The sequence below is a fragment of the Pungitius pungitius genome, chromosome 1, assembly GCF_949316345.1.
Source record: "Pungitius pungitius chromosome 1, fPunPun2.1, whole genome shotgun sequence".
NCBI classification, from domain to species: Eukaryota; Metazoa; Chordata; class Actinopteri; order Perciformes; family Gasterosteidae; genus Pungitius; species Pungitius pungitius.
This window is the reverse complement of record NC_084900.1, coordinates 31,811,084-31,834,429: the sequence shown is the minus strand read 5'-3', so window position 1 is coordinate 31,834,429 and position 23,346 is coordinate 31,811,084. Positions and strand designations below refer to the sequence as shown.

At 41.8% G+C, this 23,346-nt stretch overlaps 1 protein-coding gene across 2 annotated transcripts in view; it reads left to right on the top strand.

The window, feature by feature from the left end:
* Positions 1-23,346, top strand: part of lama5 (laminin, alpha 5) — a 63,392-nt gene that overhangs the window by 10,939 nt on the left and 29,107 nt on the right. For both annotated transcript variants that reach the window (XM_037477775.2, XM_037477774.2), the window contains exons 3-14: positions 10,678-10,795; positions 12,308-12,426; positions 12,605-12,775; positions 13,394-13,491; positions 18,019-18,134; positions 20,199-20,317; positions 20,734-20,824; positions 20,923-21,057; positions 21,153-21,206; positions 21,686-21,826; positions 22,460-22,597; positions 23,067-23,201. In XM_037477775.2, the coding sequence (XP_037333672.2) occupies positions 10,678-10,795; positions 12,308-12,426; positions 12,605-12,775; positions 13,394-13,491; positions 18,019-18,134; positions 20,199-20,317; positions 20,734-20,824; positions 20,923-21,057; positions 21,153-21,206; positions 21,686-21,826; positions 22,460-22,597; positions 23,067-23,201 (1,435 nt within the window). The remainder of the gene's footprint in view (positions 1-10,677; positions 10,796-12,307; positions 12,427-12,604; positions 12,776-13,393; positions 13,492-18,018; positions 18,135-20,198; positions 20,318-20,733; positions 20,825-20,922; positions 21,058-21,152; positions 21,207-21,685; positions 21,827-22,459; positions 22,598-23,066; positions 23,202-23,346) is intronic.

Sequence of the window (23,346 nt, the reverse complement as noted above, 5' to 3'; positions counted from 1 at the left end):
TCCCTCGTACACAACATGCACGCTATTGGTTAATTCATAGTTCACTGTTTTGTATTCAAAGAATGTTTAGGCTTCTGCTGGTCAGTTTGAGCTGCTTCAACCCGTTCTCCCAACACTGACCAAAGCGGTTGACTGAGGGCCCTTCAGGATCAGAAGATTGATCAACAAAGGCCCCTTTAGTGGCTTTATGAGATGTAACTAACTTCAACCAACCCTATTGTAAACCGTCCCGCCTGTGAAGACAGACGTCTATTTTGAAAGGACACAATGGTATAATGAGCCGATTTTCACACGACCGTCCCAAAAAGCTGAAAACAAACTATATAAATCCATTAGTTGGTTTATGAATTAACAGGTACTGTTGGCAAAGTGAACTAAGTAGGCAACTTATGTGTGAGGACAAGTTAAGAAATGTGTAAGTTAATTTGATTTAGACAAAATAGTCTTCATGTTTTATTCATTCATATTTTAATATACAATGTTTAAATAAGTTTGGGACTAGAGCACTGCTTTTAGTTTGTGCCAAGTTCCCATTCTACACTGAGCTCTATACATAAAAAGACAATCGATTAATTAAACTATTCTCCTAAAGAAAAGAATAGCTCCTGTTGTATATGTCCAGCTAAAATTGCGCGCGGAGTGGGTGCAGCTTCCTACTCGGATAAAAGCCGGACAGAAAAACACTTTCTGTGCCAGGCTGCGTCCTCCCTCAAGGACCCCGGGGGACTATGAGCGCTTTTCTTTCTGCCAAGCCAGACCAAGAATAGCCTGATGCTAATGTCTGACCGATATCACACAATGAGCACATTTACCATGGAAGTAGTTAAGAAGAATTTAACAGCTTAAAAGAAAAACACAACATGTTTTTTTTTTTTATTATGGATCTGAAAAATGTACAAACCAGCAGGTATCAGTACATCTACAGCACTATGCACAAACTGGAGTCATTCCACTTGCCAATAAAGATGATTCTGATACTCATCTTTGCGGCTTTGATCCAAACTTTAAGTAGGGTTTGATTAGTTGGCCTACTTACCTCTACTTATTAGCAATTTGCTGCTAGGGAACTTTAAACTTATTTAATACCTCAGAAACGACTTTTGCCAATTTCTTCCAAATTAAACACAGAAAATCCACTCGGATCAAAGCAAAGATGGATGTGCAAGGTAACAAAGCAACACAGCGTGTGCGGAAGAGATGAAGAAACAGCCGTGACAAAGCGAGAGGTTTGTCCCTGCTAATGCAAGAGTAAACATGGTTCTTTACCAGGTCAAAGCACGTTGTTTGAGTTTCTCTGCTGCAGAGCGGGGGAGTAGAGCAGGGGGTGCAGAGGGAAGGAGTCCAGGTCACCCGGTTACATTTCATCTCACTTCACATTTCTAATGATGAACACAGGTGTGAGGTCACCGCTGCTCATGATACGTAAAGGGGGCACATATCTATAGTTGTTTGTTCTAATGTGAAACTCAAAAAGACAACCGTTCATCTTTTATCCAGGTATTCATATCTAAATCACATATTTTCAGGGATGATTCAACCGCGACCAAGTTTCTGCTCAAGATCTCATAATGTTTGACTTTTTTGGGCTATTGGAGTTTTTTACAACCGGGCCTGATTTGGGATTTCTTTAACTATTTTCTTGTCTGAAGGACCTTTGTATTAGAAATACACTACACAGAGTGTAAATCAACAGACATTAACAATTCAGAGGTTGCAGCTGCACAAAGAACAATTTATACATAGAGGATGAAATTAAATTAAAAATACTTAATATAAGAGAAACGTTCTACCAGTGAATTGTAACCAAGAATTAAAGCTACAAGAGAAATTGAAGAAAACGTTTCCAGGAAAGTGGCACGTTGTGTTACACCATTGCTGATTGTAATCTCACTGAAACAAGAGAAACCAGAGTTTTTGATTTGGTTTGTTCTGAATGTGGCCTTACAGTTGTGTAGCTGCAGGAATGTCCCTTCCTCCTTGTTCAAACAGAGGAGTGCAGAGCAGGCAATGGAGGGACGAGGACTATAGAGAGAACAGGAGGGCGGCAAACAGAAAGGAGTGTTTTCCCATCGTTAAGTCATAAAATGTTGAATGGTAGTGGAGCGGAGGGAGTTTGTTGGGGTCAATCCGTTTGACACACCCACACATTCAACCTCACAGAGTCACAGGAGGGTGAGGCAGTGTGTGCGAACGAATCCGCTGGGCGCCCACTGAGGTTTATAATACTTCAGGCTGATTTCGGCGTTCAATTGTGTTGACTTTAAGGCCTCTCAAGAACCTAACCAAAAATGTCAACTGAGTTTAAGGCGTTTCATGCTGGCTGAGCAAATCTCATTTAAAGTAGTGCTTTCAGGTTTTACAGATTTGTCGATCTAATCTAAGTGTTGTCACAGAAAAAAGAATGCTTTTGGTGAAGGAAAGTCCTAAATACTCTAAATACTCAAGTCCCTTGTGTCTTAAATCCTTTAAAAAGAAGCAAACAATGATCAGCCATCATTTTCTATATGTTTGGGCTTGTGTGTGTGTGTGTGTGTTTCCAGCTCAGCTATAGCTGCTAATGTTGTCTCATTGAAGTTAGTCAGAGCTCAGAAACTGTGACCCCCCCCCCCCCCCCCCCCCCCCCCCTGTGATGCTCCACTGGGCGAAGTCCACATTTAAATCCTCATCACTCTGAGATACGACCTGAAAGAGATGGGATTGTGTCGTTGGGAAAGAGAGGCCGAAATCACCAGGAATTACCAGGAACACAGTCAGCTTCTTGGGACCTTGTGAGCACCACGTCATCAAAGCATACAGATACAGAAAGACGTTTGTGCCGACCGACTGGCTGAGAGAGCGAGCTGTTTATCGGCTACTGGAGGAAACAAGCCGATAGCAGCAGCTGTGACTGGTGCCATTAAAGCCCACAGCTGGGCGGTATCCGCACTAACATTCAGCCCTACACTGTAACACACGCTGGGAATATTTGGTGGTGGTGGAAGTACACATTTCTGTCTGTCTGCCTGTGGGATAACACGCAACAGAGAATTTTGTATTGCATTTTGGTAAAATCTTCCAAACCCCTGTTTCTTAGTCATTTGGAGAGTCCTAATGTTGCGTTTTAGTAGAACATGGTACGTGGAATGTTGGACAGGTTGAGTATAACACTGCCATTTAGTTTTGCCAGTTGTAGACTGTTGACAACATTTTTAAAACATTTAAAACACGTTCATTTTGGCTCCAACTAATACTGAATAATTGAGGTGAAGTGTTGAAATGACCTGATCGATGCGGTCACGTGACGCGCAGCAGACCTGTTGCTTGGGTTTGCCTCAGCGAGACCAGCCGGCTGGTAATGTCATACTTAATCATTCACTTAGTACTTAGTGTGGGCTACATACAGATTTCACACACAGCTCCGGATCCCCCACTAGGCCCAGACGTTGACCTTTGACCTCTCTGCAGATGAGGTGTGTGTGTGTGGGGGGGAGGGAGCGCAAAATTAGTCTCTCTGCTTGACTTCTAAGCTAATTCATTTCCACCCCCGCCTTTTTTCCTACAACTAATTCCAACCGCAAATATGAAAGAGGCACCATTTCACAACAAATGCCACACCGATGCCATTCATCCAATATGTTTCCTTTTGTTCAGACTACCAGCTGTTAACTAATGCGGTTTAAGACATGAAACTTTACTTTTTGGTGCAAACCTTGATTTATGTATTTTGATCATTAGAAAGAAGCTCATTGTCCCAAAAATTGTAAACATTAAAAGGAACAAACACATGATTTTTATTAGGATTTTATTAAGTTTTGTTGCGGGTCACATGATATCCAACTCTGTATTTGATAGTAAAGATGACTTTTATCTAGACTGAGTGTAACCCAGCAGTACTTTATTGCAGAATTTCCACAAACTCCTCCTCCTTCTCTCTTTTTATTAAGACAACCTGTACTCCACCATTCCTCTCCCTTATCACTCCTCCTCCTCCTCCTCCTCCTCCTCCTCCTCCCATTCTTCACTAATTATGGAATTCCCTGCGGCTATCTGTTCCAATCATTTGGCACAAAGGATTAGCGGATCAGAAAGGTGGAGAAAGTCAAGGTTATCGGGGAAGAAAACCTCCCTTCCTTCTCTCTCTGACCTCACATTCATCTGCCTTTTTATATTTAATTGCTTATCTGCTTTCCTCCTTGATTTTTGACACATTTGGAACATTTTAAGCAAAGTTTTCCCAGGTGAAATCTAGACTCATTTCCTCTGTCAGGGTTGGGAAGCATCCGGATCTAACATTTTAAAAACAAACCAGAGTTTCTCTTTGCGTTTATTTGTTGCTATTTCGCTGTCATTAATATGACTTGGTTGTTAGGCGATTATAGTGAGTGTGTTTGTGGATTACGTCCACCATTAAATGCTACATCTTGTCATATTATCGCCTCAATTTGAGTCCAGCTTATTGTTCAACCATGTTCTCACATATATTGATTAAGTGAACTAAACTGATAGAATTTAAATAACAAGCTGCCAGCTGATCAGGAAAGTGTACAGTGGCCTTACAGAGGGAGAGGGGGGTAAGGGGGGGGGTTGATGCTAATAGCAGAGGACACGATGAGGGTAATTTGTCATGGAATGTCTAAACCCTGTGTTTGCTCACCTCCTTTCGTTCTGGACCAGCATCAAGACAAGCCAGAAACAAGTTATTTTCTAGAATGAACTGGGCTTATAATAATGTGCCATATGAGTTTGGATACTGAAATTCATCTGTGGTTGGACACGTATGTTTAGACATACACGGGATTTGTCTGAGGCTAGAAGGGGACCTAATGTCCTCACTTTTCATGAATGTCCTCAGCGTCATGGTCTAAAACAGACAACATTACAAGAGACACACACACACACACACTGTGCAGGAGTTTCCACATCCTGGGGGGATGTTGAAGTGTCAGACAGCGGTGGAACAAGGCATCAATTTGGAAGAAGCAGCCTGAGGATAAACTGTCCCTGCGGGGCCTCTCCTGCTTGTTTCACCTCGCTTCGTTCATTCTGCTACTTCCCTTTACACTTCTTATCCCTTTAGCCGCTCTCTCTATGTTTACCGTAGCAATGGCATCTTTACCTTGGTTGTTTTAAGATGAAACAAACCCCACATTAAAATACCCTTAAACTGCATAATTTTTTTTTTTTGCTCAAACAACTCCAGCCAAGATGGCATGGTTGTTCCAACCTGAGAAATACACAGTACCTGAAAAGGGCAAACTTGAAATCATCTTGTTTTGACCCTCAAAAGAAACGATACAGTGCAATGCAATGACTAACAGTAGCAGTAGAGACGTCGTTGTCTTCCCCCCCCCCCCCCCCCCCCTCTTTTCCTTCTCTTCACCCTCCCTTTTCTCCTTCTTCCTTGTCTGCCCTGATAAATATTCTCTGAGGAGGAGCTTCACTCAGTATTTCCACGATGGGAGTCAATCTCTCTCTTATCTCTCTTCCTGTCTGTCTCCTCCATTCATCATCGCGTCTGCTTTTCTTTTCTCACTATCTTGACCACTCTTCTCACTGCCTCATGGTCCCCCCCCTTCTCTTTACAAAGATGGTTCCTCTAAATACCTGAGATGCTCTGAAAAAACAGCGTAGGGACGTAGGGATTTTGGCGCCTGTGATAATTTATTGCGTTTTTTTTTAATACCTCTGTGAGTAGGACCATGGGTGGTGTTAAGAGGTGAAAGACATATTCAGGGTACATCCAAATATCTGAAATCTGTTATGAGATGTGCAAGTTAAGAATTTTTTTTTTCTAGTCTGACACATTTCTGTGGTGTTAAATATTATAAAAGAAAACCTTATAAGTTGGGATGCCACGCTAGACTACTAATGATAAATTATCTTGATTTTTTTACTGTTATTCCTATTTCTTTTTTGCAAGATGCACGTTGGTATTTGCCAATTTTGTGACATCCCTAGAATGCAACTCATCAGCAAGTGATAAGCTCGCTTTTCTGTTCCTGCTCTGACATGTCAGAGACATCTGCACTGCTCCGACGTTTTCAACGCTGTGCAAACCAACGTGAAGATGGAAAGATAAAGACAAGAGTGTGTAATCTTCAAATGTCTGAAGCGGTTCAGAAACACTGAGATCACTGACTGAGCATGTATGGGCCGGCTGCATGAATGTATATGAGTTAAAGGCGTCAAGTTCCAAGTTGCCTATGCACATCTTTAGCCTCTGGGCAGCAAGATGCCACCTGGAGAACTGCGGCTTGGGATATAGAGGTGTTAATTGGGTACATGCAGGCAGTTATTATTAGATACACCACTTCTCTCAAGAAGTGTTGGTTACGTTTTCTCTTCCGTTCCTTTGGAGGCGTGTAGATAACGTGTCCTTGAAGGTAAGGAGAGGCAAATCTATTTGTAGAGAGCATTTCAACAACAAGGAAATTCAAAGTCCTTCACATAAAAAAATAAAAAAAAATGAACAAAAATAAAAGTTGTAGTGGAGTTTATGAAATAATCAGAAAAAGCAGTCAGATCATCGTTGAATCTGGTTTAATTAAGGCAGCAGCAAACAGAAAAGTCTGCTGAGAGTCTCAGCAGAGCTGCTTCCAGCTTTCTGCGAGTTTATTCCGGATATGTGGAGCAGAAAAGCTGAACGCTGCATCATAAGGTGCTTGGACACAAAGAAGATGAGAAGAAGTTACCAAATTTGAGCACCTATTATTTCTCTCCCCGTTGAAATCCCGGCAGCAGATACTTACAGGAGGCTTTAACTTTAAATATTGGAGCTCTAAATGTGAGATGTCCCCACCTTCACCGACACTTCACGCCAATTAGTTTGAAGCATTTTGAGCTCCTTAGCGTGCTGTTGGAGGAGAAATTAACGCTCCACAGCGTAAAAGTCAAACACCTCGCTTTGCTTTGATAGAGATGGTATCACTTTCAGCCCTTACGGCTCCCAGGAGATCGGCTTGATTTAAACGGCGAAACCAGGGAGCCAACAGAAAATGTTCCCACTGAAATCTAAGAAGAGCCGTGAAAGTTTTCTCCCCGGAATCAGAGTCAGGAATTCTTCCCTGGGATCCTGAAGGAGGACTAGTTGCGCATTCCCTAACCCCTGCAGAGAGGAAAAGGAATAAATGAATGAATGCTTGAAGAAATACATGTTCAGGGAGGATTAGGGACAAAAAGAGGTTCAAGAAAGACACTGAGATTGACTTGGAATGTGAGGAATGACCTTCGCTCTCAGGAAAGCTCTCCCATGCAAACACACACACACACACACACACACACACACACAGAGTAGTTGGTGGACACAGTTATAGACTTAAAAAGATGAGATCTTTTCACTTCTTTCCTCTGTTATAGATGGTGTGTGTGTGGGTGTGTGTGTGTGTAATCACAACAGCTTTTCCTCAGACTGGCACCATTGAATCTGTTTGCAGAGACAAACCAAAAGAGATTACACATCCACTGACAGATAGCAGGAAAAGTCCGTGCAAACAGGATGGATGGAAGGATTCAAAAGGACAAGGTCATACAGTTTTGAATGGCGATCAATCGGCGAATTCATTCCGCAGACTTTCAACCTTTACCGTACCATCTCTCCGTATATGTCATGTCATCGAGCAAATATTGTTCCAGGAGGTGACACTTGAAAAAATAAAAATGGTGAGGTCCTGTATTTTATCAACCTCTCTCTCTCACACACACACCGTTAAAGCTTTGTCTCATGCATCTTGTCTCACTTCTGCAGTATTGCTACAGGTTGTGACTCATTCACCACTCCATCTTTCATTCCCCCATCCGTCCCTCTCTCCTTTTATTGTGTGTCTCCCGTCTTATCTCCATGGTTACTTTGCACCGGGAATGCGGTGTCAGAGGAATGAGTACAATTATTAAACCAGCCAGGGGCCAGAGAAGAACACACACACGCACAGTATGCGTATGAGTAGATATTTACATTTTTACATTTTGACAAATTTCCAAACATCTATTTTTGAAGGGAAGGTGTGTCATGTGAGCCACTTATTTCCCCGGAATAAGTTCAGCACAGTGAGCTAAAACTTCAAAGAGGTGTTAGAGTCTGAATACAACTCACTTAATTGAAAACCCATCAGTTGAATTGACTTTTCTTCATTTGATTAATTATTCCACTTTTTATAAAAAAGATGTTTCTTGATATCTTCGTTATTCTTTTCCATAGTTTCCTATAGAGTGACTGACTCGGGAGGCCGCCACTAATCTATAAATCCTGCAGAGGGGTGTGTACGTATAAGGGGGGGGGGAAAGGGGTCAGCAAAAGCTTTTGTTGTGAATGTGTGTGTGTGTGTGTGTGTGTGTTTAGACCGCGCAACACCGTGTGCTGGAGACAGACAGCTGAGAGGGAGAAAGAGAGAGAGGCTGAGCAGGCTTAATACATTCATCATCATTAATATGACCAATCTTCTTTTATCACGGATATATGATGCAATATGAAATGAATAATCATACAACAATCTAAATGTGTGGAAAAAGGATCATTAAAAGTTGTTAAACGGTATCTGGAGCAGGGCGTAGGAATGGTTTGATTGACAGGTTGTCACATGACTAGCTCGGCACCGTTCATCTTGATTGACGAAGACAGAAAAAAATATATTTAAAAAATAAAACGACGTGTGGTAGTCTGTTTACTGAGGGGTAAGGAAATCAGAGTTAATTAGGATTTCTTTTCTTATACAACAATATTCTCTTGAAGTTGCTACGAAGAAAAGGAAAATAAAACATCACGGATACATTTATTACAAATTGGGACAACTAACCGGATTTAAAATGTAAAATGCATAATTAAATAGTAAAATACACTACAATGCAACATGCAAATGCCTACACTACACCATGAGTCACACACTGAGGCCTCTCGCTGGCCAGCGGCCAATTTAGGGAAAATCAGGATGGTTTGTGCACTTTCTAGTTCAGTTAGATTTGTTCAGCCCATTTTAGATTCAATTCATATATTTAAATGGAGATTTTAGGGATGTAAATCCTAAATATATCTTTAGGTGTGGCCAGACATTTTATATTTAGGGAAAAGTTTGGGGACAAGACCTGCAAGTCTAAATGTGACGCACTGTTGCCTTCAGAATAAAAGACTGTACAAAGCAAATAATGCCCTTTTCCCTTCAGCTTTTTGCCATTTTTACTACAATGAAAAAACACAATATGGTCTGGAGTTCAGAGCAGCACCTGATCTTTGAGCATTCCGTTGTATGTTTTCAGTTAGAAGTCAAAGTCTTTGGTTCAAAGGATCTTCTCTGAACCCTAGGTTGCTCCCTGAGCTGGTCAAACTTCAACCCTGGAATCAGAAGAATGCTCCTGGATCTGTCCTCCAATTTCTTTGACCCTGAGGGACGTGCAGAGGCCTTGCTTTGTGCTTCCTGTCCTTTAGATCTCCTTCAGACATACACACATGTTGACAGATATTTCCTAATAATGCGCATTTATTCTTTGAAAGTGCCTCAATATCTTTCTTATGAAGTATGTTGAACACATGCCGAACCTCAGTGATGGACGGTCAAAGTGTGCGTGTCTTAGTGCCCCTTTGGTGAGACAAAGGCCAACCTCATGTCAGGATAAAGGCAAAGACAATACACATTTAAATTAATGAATCTTGTATCACAACTTGCATAATCTATTTAGGAAAGAGACAAAACAATGTTATTTGAAATGTTGAAATTTGGGCCATTTTATAGTCTAAATGTGATCTTCTATAGAATAAAATGCTTATTTATATCCAGAAAATCCCAAATTTTATTTTACGTTTAAATAAACTTTAAATTGTCATATGCTGCCTCTTAAAAGGAGCTCTCAGCTAACACCCAAACACGCACACAGGATGGTAAAAATTGAATTTGATTAGTCGGGATATTATTTTGTGCGTCATCTTGTTATTTCAGTGTGTTCTGTTTCGAGGTCTGACAGACAAAACAATACAGCTGAACTTCTTCTTTGCTCCTGGGAGCAGTTTGTCATCGCCGTCCAACCAGCTTCGGGGCCTTTCCAGGAAATGAGTGAGGGACGACAAGGGAAAGAGAAGAGGCTGCAGACAGAGTCCGATTGCAGAGCACCTGGTGCTCATTACTGACAGGACTCAAACACAATAACTCAGAATATAACATATAACCCGTCATAACAGATCAGACATTCTGTACTTGGTTTTGAGATGATTTCTCTTTGACGAGGGAAGAAGTTTCACAGGTCAGGGCAGACTGGTTTTATTAGAAGCTTTTTTACTTTTGTTTCATGTCCTGTTTTTTTTCCCCCCTTTTATTTCTAATATCCTCTCTTTTCATGTCAATCTTATCCTTTTGTTTAATTTCCTCTCCTTGCTTTACTTTTCCCATCCTTTTCACCTTTCTTGCTTCCTTTCTTTTCGTTTCTTTTTTTTTTTTACATTGAACCCCCTTTTTTTCTGAATCCACTGGATGACATTTTTAACTGGCTATGAAACAGTCTGAATTTAATGCTAATTAACTTTTATGATCTGGGAGATTGGCTGTTTATTTATGGTTCTTCTTAATGCTTATCCTTAGTCATCGCGCATATTCACCAACAACTCATTCAGCTCAGACTCCGACCAGTAACAGGTGTTTTCTTGCACCCTTGCACCGTATTGCTTGGTGCTTGCATAATGCAGTAATGTGGAATGTTGTCTTCTCCCTGTCCCTGCAGGTCTTCCACGTTGCCTACGTGTTGATCAAGTTTGCAAACTCCCCTCGTCCTGACCTTTGGGTCCTGGAGAGATCCGTCGACTTTGGTCAGACTTACCAACCGTGGCAGTACTTTGCCTGTGAGTATTGCACACGCGTACACATGTTCATCCGTACAATGCATACATATACGTGTGCGTGAGGCCAGATGTTTGGTGATTAGAAGCAAAGTGTCAGATTCCGTCAGCATCACTTCATGCTTTCCTAACCTCCCCCGTGGTTAGGCTTAATTCTCCTTCTAATCTCACAGTTTAACAGCAGGCCTTAGGGGGGGGGGGGATTGGTTGGATGGTTTGTCGGTCAGGTCGGAGGAGGGGGGGGTATTTAATACAGCTGCTAGCTGGTTGGCTGTCGATCCAGGGGGGGCTATAGGGGAATTCCAGTCATGTTTGCCAACAGGTCACAGCTTGATGTTCACCTGAGTAGACGAGAAAGAGACAGAGGGGGGGTTTGGGTCTGCATTGTGTGTGTGTGTCTGTGTGTGTGTGTGTGTGTACTCATTCATTTGGATTATTAAAAGCTGCTCCAGGTGTCCAAGATGCCTGAGAAATTACATTTCTGCAGTCTTGATAACCTCCTTCACCCTGGAATCTTAAAGGTAGAATAGAACTTAAAGGCTGGCATGGGCCAAAAATAACTACATTTAACCAGCAGGTCCCTGATGGTCTGGTTTTCTTATGAACTCCATCTCAAGGTTTGGAGGGGGGGAATGAGAAACATATTGTAAAAAAGAACGGCTGTAGCTCTCATACGGTTGGATGTGACATTGTGACAAAAATCACCCCGCCTCCTTTTCTTTGTCTTGTTTTCGTGTTCTTTTACTCTTTGTCAAGGTCACATTTGAGATAAAGTAAATCTATTTCAGGAATGTAGTTGTATCTTCATGAAGAAACAATGTGAACAAAACAAGCCTAAATCTCAAGCAGTCACACACACTGTTACAGTTTGATTATTATTGGTTTTGGTTTTCTCAACCAAATCAACCAACCAAAATTGCATTCTCTTACTTAAGTTGATGGCATAATTTAAATATCTTTTATTAACGAGCAGGAAGGTATTGAGGCGTAGCTTGTTGATCGGTCAGTTTTATGTTTCTTGGTGTCACAAAGAGCTCATGAAGAAATCATTAATTAGATTCTAATTAGTCTTCAAAACGCCTCGATGTTATGAATACGTAATAGATCTACACTCTGGGATGTATCTGAACACAAGGGAAGAATCAGGGAAAATACCTTGCTGTCACTTTTCTCTAAGACATGCTCTTATTTAATTTAATTATGCTTTAGATTAGCATTTTATATCTTAAATGATGCACTATTTTCAGCAGTCTTGAGCTATGATTACTACTATGAGTCCTACAGAGTCGGTGTCTGTAGAAGCTGATGACTAATGAAGACATTCCAGCTGTTGAGAAGCTGAAAAGTCTACTGAGCTATATTTAAGGAGAACTAAAATATAGACATCTACCAAGTATCTCACTGAGGAGCATCATTAAAATGCCTCAAGATGGTATACACTCCTCACGTTGCACACAAGTTGATGCTTCTCTTGTGTGTGTGTGTGTGTGTGTGTGTGTGTGTGTGTGTGTGTAGCCTCCAAGAGAGACTGTATTGAGCGTTTTGGACAGAGTACCATTGAGAGGATCAGCAATGACAACGACATCGTCTGCACCACCGAGTACTCCCGTATAGTCCCGCTGGAGAATGGAGAGGTGAGTGTGCAATCGATGCCAAAAGTACAATGATGTCTCATTCCAATGTTCAACTGTAAATGTGTTGCTTTCATCTCTTATCGTATGTGAGTGGAAAAACGGACTTTCCAATACTGTAATCTTCATGTTCTACCACCTGTTGTTCAGATGATAAGCAGCCTCTGTCCTCCTCTCCCAGGTTGTCGTGTCCTTGGTGAACGGGCGGCCCGGGGCTTTGAACTTCTCCTACTCGCCGGTGCTGAGGGACTTCACCAAGGCCACCAACATCAGGCTTCGTTTCCTCAGAACCAACACGCTGCTGGGACACTTGATGGGAAAGGCGCTCCGTGACCCCACCGTCACCCGCAGGGTAACGCAATGCAACCGATTGGGAAAGATTTGGTGATGTCATATTCCTCCAAAGAACGCCTGACGGGAAGAGAATGAAACGTCCTTGTAGCTGCGCCTTTTCCTGCAGGTGGTTTCTCCAGAGTCCTACAGCCTTAGAGACCTTCAGTCATAATAGTGCATTAAGATGCAGTATTACAGTGATCATATATCTATTTTTAAAGGTTTAAAAAATCTGCTCGACCAAGACAACTTTCAGTTTATATAATATTTAATGAAGTAAATGTGGATTCTTGTTGTTTTTATTACTGCTTATTTCAAAGATCTTACACCTTGTGTTTTGTCTCTGTGAATTTAAACCGTTGCCGCTGTAATCCCGTCAATCCCCCCGTGTGACTAATGAAGGATTATCTTATCCGGTCAGTGGGAATTATAAACCCCTATGGAGCTATTACGAGTCATTCCAGTAGGAATTGGACAGGATTTGGCTAATCTGGATCTTTAGAAAGCAATCCGCTCCCCAGCATGGATGTTGCATCCTATCTCCCCAAATATCAAAATACTCCTTTAACTAAAACAATGATGTACCACGACATATTCATGATAGAACCTCATCTTGTGTATTCATTTCATTTCACAGTATTACTACAGTATCAAAGACATCAGCATCGGAGGACGCTGTGTGTGTAACGGACATGCTGAAGCCTGCGACGCCGATGAGCCAAACAACCCCTACAGGTGGGACACAGCCTTCAAAGGGTCAATGAACACACACACACACACACACACACACACATAGCCGTATGCACGCACAGACACACACACACTGTATCGTCTTCCTCATCTTCAACGCGATGAAGGAAAGGAATAAATAACGTAATGTCATACAGATACCTCTCTAGTTGTGTATCAAGTCTGTTTTTGTTGGAGCCGGATTACAATTCAGAGCCTGTTTTAATTCATGTAAATTTCCACATAAGCATAGGTGTCTCATGATGAGTGGAAGTGGACCACATATACACATAACTTTATAGTATGTGCGTGTGTTGTATCATTCATTACATTAGTGTAACACACACACACACACACATACAAATGAATGAACAATCACCTTCATCTGCCTAAAGATGTTAGCCCTCTGTCCTTGGAATTTGGGAGGGATTTTATAGGGAGTAGAGGGGACCGAGAGGAGGGGGCGGGGGGGGGGGGGGGGGTCCTGGGATTTGTCAAATATTTGAATGTACGGTGAAGGAGAATGTGCTGCTGCTGGTTCGACAGTGGATACTGACACAATCAGAGGTTGTCTATGCACTTAGAGAGAGTTTCCTCCAGAAAGGATCCAGAACATCACAGAAATGTCCAACTTGCATTATGACACTGTCCAATATATACATAGAGGGAGTTGTGCTCACATTCTTATGCATCCAACACCTGACTCTCAAGTGAAATATAGACATTTAGTAAAGTAACCCAGATTTCCAAACGGATCTACTTTTAAACCCGTAAGAGCAGATCACTCACATGTGTGTTTGAGTCTGCTTCTTCCAGACACTGAGCAGAGTTCAGCTGCAGTCGCTTTGTCGGTTGTGTGCGTTCGAGCTGAAGCCGAGCCGAGCGTGTGCGACTGTGTGTGTGGCACACGGATGTAGCTGGAGGCGGCGTGTCTTTGATGGGTGTTTGTTATGTCTTGGTGGGACCCCGACAGGTACTGTATGAAGACGTGTTTTAGGCTTTCATTCATCTGCTTGCGTGCGCACAACGTCTTCACACAATTCTTTTTTGCAGAAGACCTCGTCCACCCGAGGGTGAAACATATTTATTGGCAGGAGAGAGGAGAACTTAATGAAAAACATTCATTTTGTACAAAATATTAGTACTCTGCTTTCCTTTCTTACCAAGCTTTTTAGACATGTAAAGTAACTTAAATACTAGTTAAGTAATCTACCATTACATTCTAAAACATGCCCGGCTTTGGAAAACTATTGGCTCTCTTGCTTTAATGCCACTCAACCGTTCACATGTTCAAAAGAACTATAAGACTTTGCAAAGTTTGTCTTTTCACACCACCATTAAGGCTAATTCAACTATTTGTTTATATTGTGTTATATTGCGTTTTAGTTTCATACAGCATGAGCTTTAATCTCTTTTTGGCAACAACATAATGTAATCCCGTTTAACAGAGAGTGCCTGCAGCCTGATGTAGACTACAGTTATCCCGAGCATGTCTTGGCTTTACATCTTTGCTTGTGTACAACAGATCACGTTCTTCCCAACTTGCATCTTGTTAAATTATTCCACGTGTTTCGCACCATTTGGTTTCACTTTGCTGCTTCACCTCCAGTGCAGGGTGAGAGCTGTCAGAGGGGAGGCCACATCTGGGTTAATCATTAGCACAGCTGGTCCTATGTGCGTAGTGTACATTAAGCATAATTGTGTCTAAACCTCCGTTTGTGTGTGTGTGTGTGTGTGTTTTGGTTCACAACAACACACCTTTCCTTTGGTTGTGACTGTAAAGCAGTCTCAATCTGTATACATACTTACAATACTTAAATGGAATCACAGACAAAACATATATTGTATAAATGAGTAAAGAAGAAATGGCAAGAGAGATGTAAGTGTGAACGTGTCATCAAATGTTCATCAATGCTTATTAGTGATTGACCAGTTTTCCGTCAACCAGAATCCAGTCAAAAGTCCCCTTTTAGAGACAGCTGTTGCTCTTTTAACCAAATAATAGCCCGAGATGTTGTTTGACTTGTGACTGGTATTTCACACGTTATCCCTGACGCACAGAGCAATCACTGAGACATGAACCTTGTCAAACTGTTTAAACGAAAGGAAATCTAACTGGCATTTAAAGTATTATATTTGTGATATTGCAATAGTGTAAATGTGGGATTCTGGTATTTCAAACAATTCCAGATATTTTTAGTCTCTTGAGTCCTACAGTTGCTGACATTTAGACTTTTTTCCAGGAGACAGGGTTTTTTTTTTTTATTGAAGGGAAAACGGCATAAGGAATTTAAATAAATCCCTCCTGACCTCATCAAGCTTTTGGAAACGCGGTCTCTGCCTTGTGTCAGAGCGATGGAATGCCAATCTGAAAAGCTTGTATCAATGCTGGACTTTGTTTAACGTTGTATATGCAGCAGGTGTGCTTCACACGACGGACGGTTTGCTGACTGGAGGTCTGTGTTTAAAAATGTGACCTATGGCTGCTGATATGATGATGTAACTCAAAAGTTAAAGGAAACAGAGACTACATGGTGATGGAGATATTGTCCTACACAGTTAAAATGTTCTTATTGAGTGAAACACTGATGACAAAGGATTAATGAAAGCAAGGTTTCACAAAATAACATTCAACTACTTTTTTCCGGTTATTTTACAGACTAATTCCCCATCATAGTGTTGACTTTCTTTTTATGATTGTCAGCAGAGAAAACTAAGTCGAAGTCTTATATTCATGTTCACTATGAGCACCCAGGTCTCGACCAGCAGACTAAAGCCGCCCGCTGTCATCTAGACCAATAAAAAATGTGGAGCAAACAAACAAGAATTCGGTCAGGGTCTGTAAAGCTGAACATAAAGTCAAATCCACCACAATGCTTTCTAAGTGCACAGCACACAGAGAGCCACTTAACTGTTTTAAAGTAAGTAAGTTACTCAATATGAAGCTCGTAAAAATGTCCTGTTTTTTCATCCATTGTCTTTGTTGTTTCAGTAATGTAGAGTTCCTCTAAGTTCCGTTTTTCAGGTAAAAAGAATACGGCGTTTAGGGAACAATACATTACAAAACCCTAATTATAAATATTGTGAATTGAATTGAAAAGGGAAATTGTGCTTTATAGCCCTTTTGAGTGAGTTTACTGTGCTTGGCTCGCTTTGCTACGGTCAGGAAGCTGCTGGTCCTCAGCTGACCATTAAAACCAGGAAGTAGTGAATTTTGATGGAAACCGTCCATTGAAAGTCACATCCTAAAACGCTGGAGCAGGGCGGATCACCAGGGAGCAAAGGAAAGACGCATAGAGAGCCGCACAGTTTGGTGATGCATGAGTGAGCGTGTGAATTATATTGTGTGTGTGTGTGTGTGTGTGTGTGTGTGTGTGTGTGTGTGTGTGTGTGTGTGTGTGTGTGTGTGTGTGTGTGTGTGTGTGTGTGTGTGTGTGTGTGTGTGTGAGAATGAATGGATGGTAGAGTTAAGGTGAAAGCTGGAAACACAATGAGCCCGTTGAAACACAATACACAGATCAGTGTGGGCCAGAGGGCAGCAGCCCTCCAAAGAGGTATTTTAAACACCTAAAATACATCTCAAATGAGAAATAAATTGAATTGATTTTGAACATTCAATATACTATAAATGCATGGTGATGCATCAGCTTACATTTGCTTGCACTTTTTAAAAAATACACTCAAATCTACTTAAACTGGTACACGTGACAGACTCCTGCTTGTCTTTACATATGTGTGGTTTAATGCAAATGCGGTTACTCAGGCTTTTTCAGGAAAAAGAATAGAGACACTAAATTACTACAAGGAGATGCAGAGTAACTGCAAAATGGGAAAGAACAACCACACATAAAAGTAACAAAAAAAAGATGAAAAGGTTACATGAAGCACACACAACGTGACAGAGAACAACTAAAGAAGGGGAGCCCAGGGAGTGTGAACACAATAATGCAAAAGCGCACAAAACACAAAAATGGTGATACACTCGTGGAGTTTCTATGTATCTGCGCTTTGAAGGAACGTGCAAAGCCAACAGTTCAACATTCATACCGCAACAGTTGTCGTTGTTGGTGACTCCGGTCCTCTGTCTTTGTCTCTCCTTGACGTAAGAGGACAGAGAGATGAGGGCATGCTTTCTTTCCTCCTTCCCTGCTGTGTTTTGGACACACTCGGCAGGCCCAAGGTTTACAGACTAATCCGATTTAAAAGCTGGGGTGAAGCAGTCAGCCGTCGGTCAATGAAGTAGGAAGATTAACTCTTTCATTGTAGGGGTGTGTATTTCCACCTTTCTCTTTTCTATTTACTATCTGACACACTATTTCTCCTCTTTCTCTTCCTCATGCTTTGAAGTCACAGCAGCAGTGTTGCAGGAAGACCACTGTGAACTTTTGAGAAAAGTTCAAACTATGTGATTTACCCAAAGCAACGTGTGCTGGGTTTGGAACATTGGTTTTCAAGTCTTTTGTGTCGGCACTCCAACCCTATCTTTTAATTTTTCTTCACTCATACTGTTGTTGTTGTTGTTGTTGTTTACAGGTTACAATGTGACTGTCGGCACAACACCTGCGGCCTGTCTTGTGACCAGTGTTGCCCCGGCTACAACCAGTTACCGTGGAAGCCAGCCACCACCTACAGTGCCAATGAGTGTGAACGTGAGTAGGAGTCTGTGTTCACTGATGCACACATACACCGCATCAAGAACACACACACACACACACAGTTAAACCAGTGATCCCTGCAGAGGAATGTGTTTCATTTGATGTGTTGGTTCAATAGAACGAGTTGGTCTTACTTTAAAGGAGCTCAACACACGCATGTTCTGCCGTGCTGCTGATGCCTTTCTCGATAATCTTGTTATAGTCTCTATGTTTGTATTATTTCCTGCTACATGTGTGCTAGGAAATCCATTTCCATTTAGAGATGCCTGTGGATTCAGTCATCGTGGATGTTGGTGTAAAAAGTTCTCACAGTACCACTGTATTAAAGTGGCATTTGCTCATTTGTCATTTAAGATTCGGAATTAAATGACATGAAATGGGGAAGGATTTATGAACGGTTACCACCCACCAACTGACGCGTTGGTCAAGTGTGAAACCCAGGGGCCGTCCATGGAGCCGCACTTACAGGCCCGTACCCTAGCAACCGGTCACCGGGGCGGTAAACATTTCCTTGGTAGCAGCAAACTGCACCAGAGACTTTGCTGTTCCCCGGTAGGATTGTAGGTGGTGTGATTCTCAATAAGGAACGTTGTGATTTTAGTTGTATACAGGTGTTGATGAAATAAGTTTCCTTATGTTTGTGGCTGATTAAAGCATTTCATGAAGACTATCGCATAAAAAGCGTCAATCGTGCCGTAAAAAACCCTCTCTGCGAAGTCATCCCGCTGCACTCTTGATTTATCAAAGCTCCGGTTATATTTACATGTGAGAGCCGTGTGTTATCAAAGCTGCAGTTATATTTAACAGGAACAACGTGAGTACTACAATGGCAAAAGGGTCACCAAAGGGCAACATGATAGGAAACTACAGCCACAGGGAGATTGAGGCAAATACCCCAGGTAGAGTGAGAGAGGTAAGCGGAAGTATGTCTATCAGATATTCAATATATAATACATTCACCTTTCAATCAACCAGCGCGATGAACACTAGGCTGCGTGAATTCTCATGTTGCTTTGCCTATATGAAAAAAGTTTCAGTAGTTCAGGAGAGTATCTATTTGAGATTGAATATATAATCTGTCTGAGAGTGTGGTACTTTGTATGAGTCACTGCTAGTTTACTGCAGTGACTCACTGGACTGACTCGCTGTATTGATTCCTCGAACAGTCTTTTTTAGATTCTTCTTCTTTTTTGGGGGGGGGGGTTGGTTTCAAGGAAGGAAACAAAGTCAAATGTGCCTCAAGTCTGAGAAAAACACTCACCACAATCAGAGGTGAAGGATAAGGAGCGCTGGTTTATCCAGCCGGCACCTCTCAGGCGCTGAGGGTCAGATAAGAACAAAAAGCTCCATATACCCGGGTTTCACTGACTCTGTATGAAGAGCCAACGATTTGATGCATGTCTGTCTTAAGCATAGAGTTCTCTTTCTTTATCTTAGATTTAGTTGAAGAATGTTTGAAATCTTTCTACTAAGTTTGCATGTACGATGATGAGGTCAAGTTTGGGCCGATTGACTTGACTCATATAATGAATGACTCATAAGCACAAAGTTCTTTTCGTGTCTCTGCTCATGTTGTTGACACAACTTTATGAAATCACTCACCAGCCCAATAGATAGTCCATCAAAACATCTGCATCTGCTTTTTGAGCTGATGTCAAAGATGTAGACAGACATTAATTGCTGCGTGTAATTAGACATGAAAAATCCTTCTTATTTCTTCAAACTAAAAAGAACCACTGACTTACATCAAATGTCAGGAAATAATTGAGCTTGTATGATGTTAAATTAATAGCTTCACACATTTCTCTCTTCTGCTGAGAAAAGAAAAGTCTTAACTTCTTACTTTCTTCCCTTCTCCTGTTTCTTTTTGTCCTCTCTCATTGTCTTTTATCCTGATGCATGTTTCTCGCAGTTTTCACCCTCCAAGTGATGGAAACCTGCTCATGCTCCATGCTGTTTGTGAGCTTCTGTGCATCTGTTTGGTATTAATTCACCTGCTTCTGTAAAGAACTATGAGCTTAATGTTAAATATGTCCAATGGAACGTTTTGTTTTTCAGCGTGTAACTGTCACCGTCACTCGTTTGACTGTTACTACGACCCCGAGGTGGATCGGCAGAGAGGCAGCATCGACATCCACGGACACAACAGAGGAGGAGGAGTCTGCCTCAACTGCCAGGTAATGCTGTGTGTAGATAAATAACGAGTAATAATTCTAGATTAAATGGTCCTGATTTTGTAATAGTGTATAATGGTTTTTTTTTGCTTTTCTATAAAAAAGGGGATCACAGTCACAGCTGCCACTTGCAGTGTGTTATGCTGTCAGTGGATGACCTAAAGAATATATATTTTGCAATCAGAAATAGAAATAAGCCCATAACCACTGTAGTGGTTGCAGTTTTCCTCATGTAATAATGTGTTTTCATTATGCAAAATCAAAGCTTGAAATGAACTTTTATAGAGTATTGTCATGGTAACTGTAATGTGTCTCTTTATGTCTTTAAAAAAGGAATACTCAAAGTAATTGTGTGTGTGTGTGGATCATTAAGTTACTGTCAATCACAGTCAATTGTAACGGAAACTGGTCTTTTTCAGCATCACACCACCGGAGCCAACTGTGAGCGCTGCATCCCCACCTACTACAGGTCACCTGACCACGGCATCGAGTCCCCATTGGCCTGCGCACGTGAGTGACATGATCAAATGAACATACATTAGAATGCAAATATAACTTCATTTCATTTATGTCTTTTGTGTGTATCCCCGTCCTCTTCCTCTCTGCAGCGTGTGACTGTCAGTCAGAGTTCACAGATGGTACCTGTGAGGATCTGACCGGTCGCTGCTTCTGCAAACCAAACTACACCGGAGAGAACTGTGACTCCTGCGCCAGCGGCTTCATGAGCTTCCCAGACTGTTACCGTGAGTACCAGACAGAAACTACAGAAAATATCCACCATGCCTCAAAACCTCTGCGTTCTAATATCTCTCTCCATCTCCCTTTCTGTGTCCACCAGCCATACCCATCTCCAACAACAACGGCGAAGCCAAACCCGCAGGAGAGATCATCAGTAAGAAAAAAAAAAAATGTTATAATTTAATATACAATCTTTTGTTGCATCTGGGATCCTATTTGAGTATAAGGGTTTTGTCTCTCTCTTATCCAAACCATTACAAAGTCTGTTATCATACTTGTATACTCAAATACTTTAACAGAGTATAGCAGAAATGTACACACGGTTAGCGTATAATATAAAACACTTGTTTTCCATGATCATTTTCATCTGTTCTTTTTGTTAAAGTCAGATGTTTGGGGGAGTTTTGGGAAAATCAGTGTGGCGTGAATGGAATTTCTGTGGAATGTGATAAGCTGGAAAAAACCAAACACTGTTCAGTCCAAAGCCATCGATACATGTTCGTGTACCACCTGCTGTGGCTCGGCCCATGGGAGAGTTTTTATGTGATGAACATAACTTGGAAAGCCGAACTTGGGATGCATCACTGACAAAAAAACCCTTCTCTATAAAAACCTTGTGTCTTCTCTCTGCAGACTGTGAGTGCAGTGCAGCCGGTACTGTAGAGAACTCCTGCAGGCCGGACCCCCGAACCCGCACCTGCGTCTGCAAACCGGGTTTCACTGGTGGCCATTGCGACACCTGCGCTCCCGGTTTCTATGGACCCAACTGTCAGGGTGAGAGTTGCTTACGTGAATAGACAAATATACAAGGGCTGCCACTGTCGATTAATCTGCAAAAAAAGTTTCTTGAATAAGAAAAAAAAAAAAAAAACTCATACGCTGTGGTTTAATGCAACAATTGGTGTTGGGACTTGAGTTCCCATATCTGAGCTCAGTTGTGTCAACACACATAATTTGTGAGCTAATAAAGGATGAAACTTCACATGACGATCCCACCCCTTTTAAGCTCTCCAATAAAATGACTCAGCTTTAATTGAGGCTTTATAGGCTTTTGATTGCAAAACGTGTTTTGTTTGATGGGTTGGGTCACAGACAACAGACACAAAAATACAAATGCACCAACAGAGGTAGGAATTTCAAAGGCTTTATTTATCCTGTGTTAGTTTACCTCCCAGGAGAAGCAACACACACACACACACTCCTGAATAAACAGCTTGTGTCAGAACTGTGTTGATCAGAGTAATTGGTTTTACAGCATTCCTTGAGTCATTGAATGAGTTAAAACACACACTTTCATCCCTAATACAATTTAAAAAGTCTTTGTTGCTGGTGTTTGTTTATCTAACTATGTGCCTTTGTCTGTTTGTGTGTGTGTGTGTGTGTGTGTGTGTGTGTGTCTGTTTGCAGCCTGTCAGTGTTCAGGTCCCGGCTGTCTGGATGGGTCATGTGATTTGGTGACAGGTCACAGTGTGTGCCGGAGTGGTTTCCAGGGTTACCAGTGCGACCAGTGTGCACCGGGCTACTTCAACTACCCGCTCTGCCAATGTGAGTCGCCTGCAGCTACGACGGCGTCTGTGCGATACCATGTTATGAAAAAGAGCGAATGGATGTAGACAAAACCAGGGAGATCAGTCGGTCAGACACAGACAGGCAAACAATCCGAAAGGGGCCGCTAAAAAAACAAAGCTCAGAACAGCAAGGTCACATACGGATACCGGAGAACCCTGAAAAGAAGGAGAACACAATGCAATCTGTCAGGAGAGGAGTGCAAGTGAGTGGTCCTAAACAGTGAGGAACTAATGAGGGGATGGGCTTCAGGTGAGACGGGTGAAAGCAAACTATGAAGTGAGGCATTTTCCCTCGTTATGTGTGTTTTTTCTGCACAGTGAGTTTTCTTTCTGTGATTCCATAGGAAAATCCTACTGATTGCGCCTTTCCAAACGTTTGCTTCTGGTGTGCAACTAAATCCCGGCTCTGTCCAAACCTCAAAGCCTCTCCTCGTCTCTCTGTGCAGTGTGCGGCTGTAGTACAGTGGGCTCCTTGCCTGAAGGTTGCGACGCGTCTGGCCGTTGTCTGTGTAAACCAGAGTTTCAGGGTCCTCGGTGTGAGCAGTGCAAATCTGGATTCCACTCATACCCCAACTGTCAAGGTAAACACACGCGCGCAGAAACGTAAATTGAAAAGGAAAGTGATTAAAAGCACCTGTTACTGCTGTATATATTAAGGAAAAGAGAGAATGTGATGATTTATTAAAGACATATTGACTCAGAGAGAGACACGTGGAAAGGCTTAAC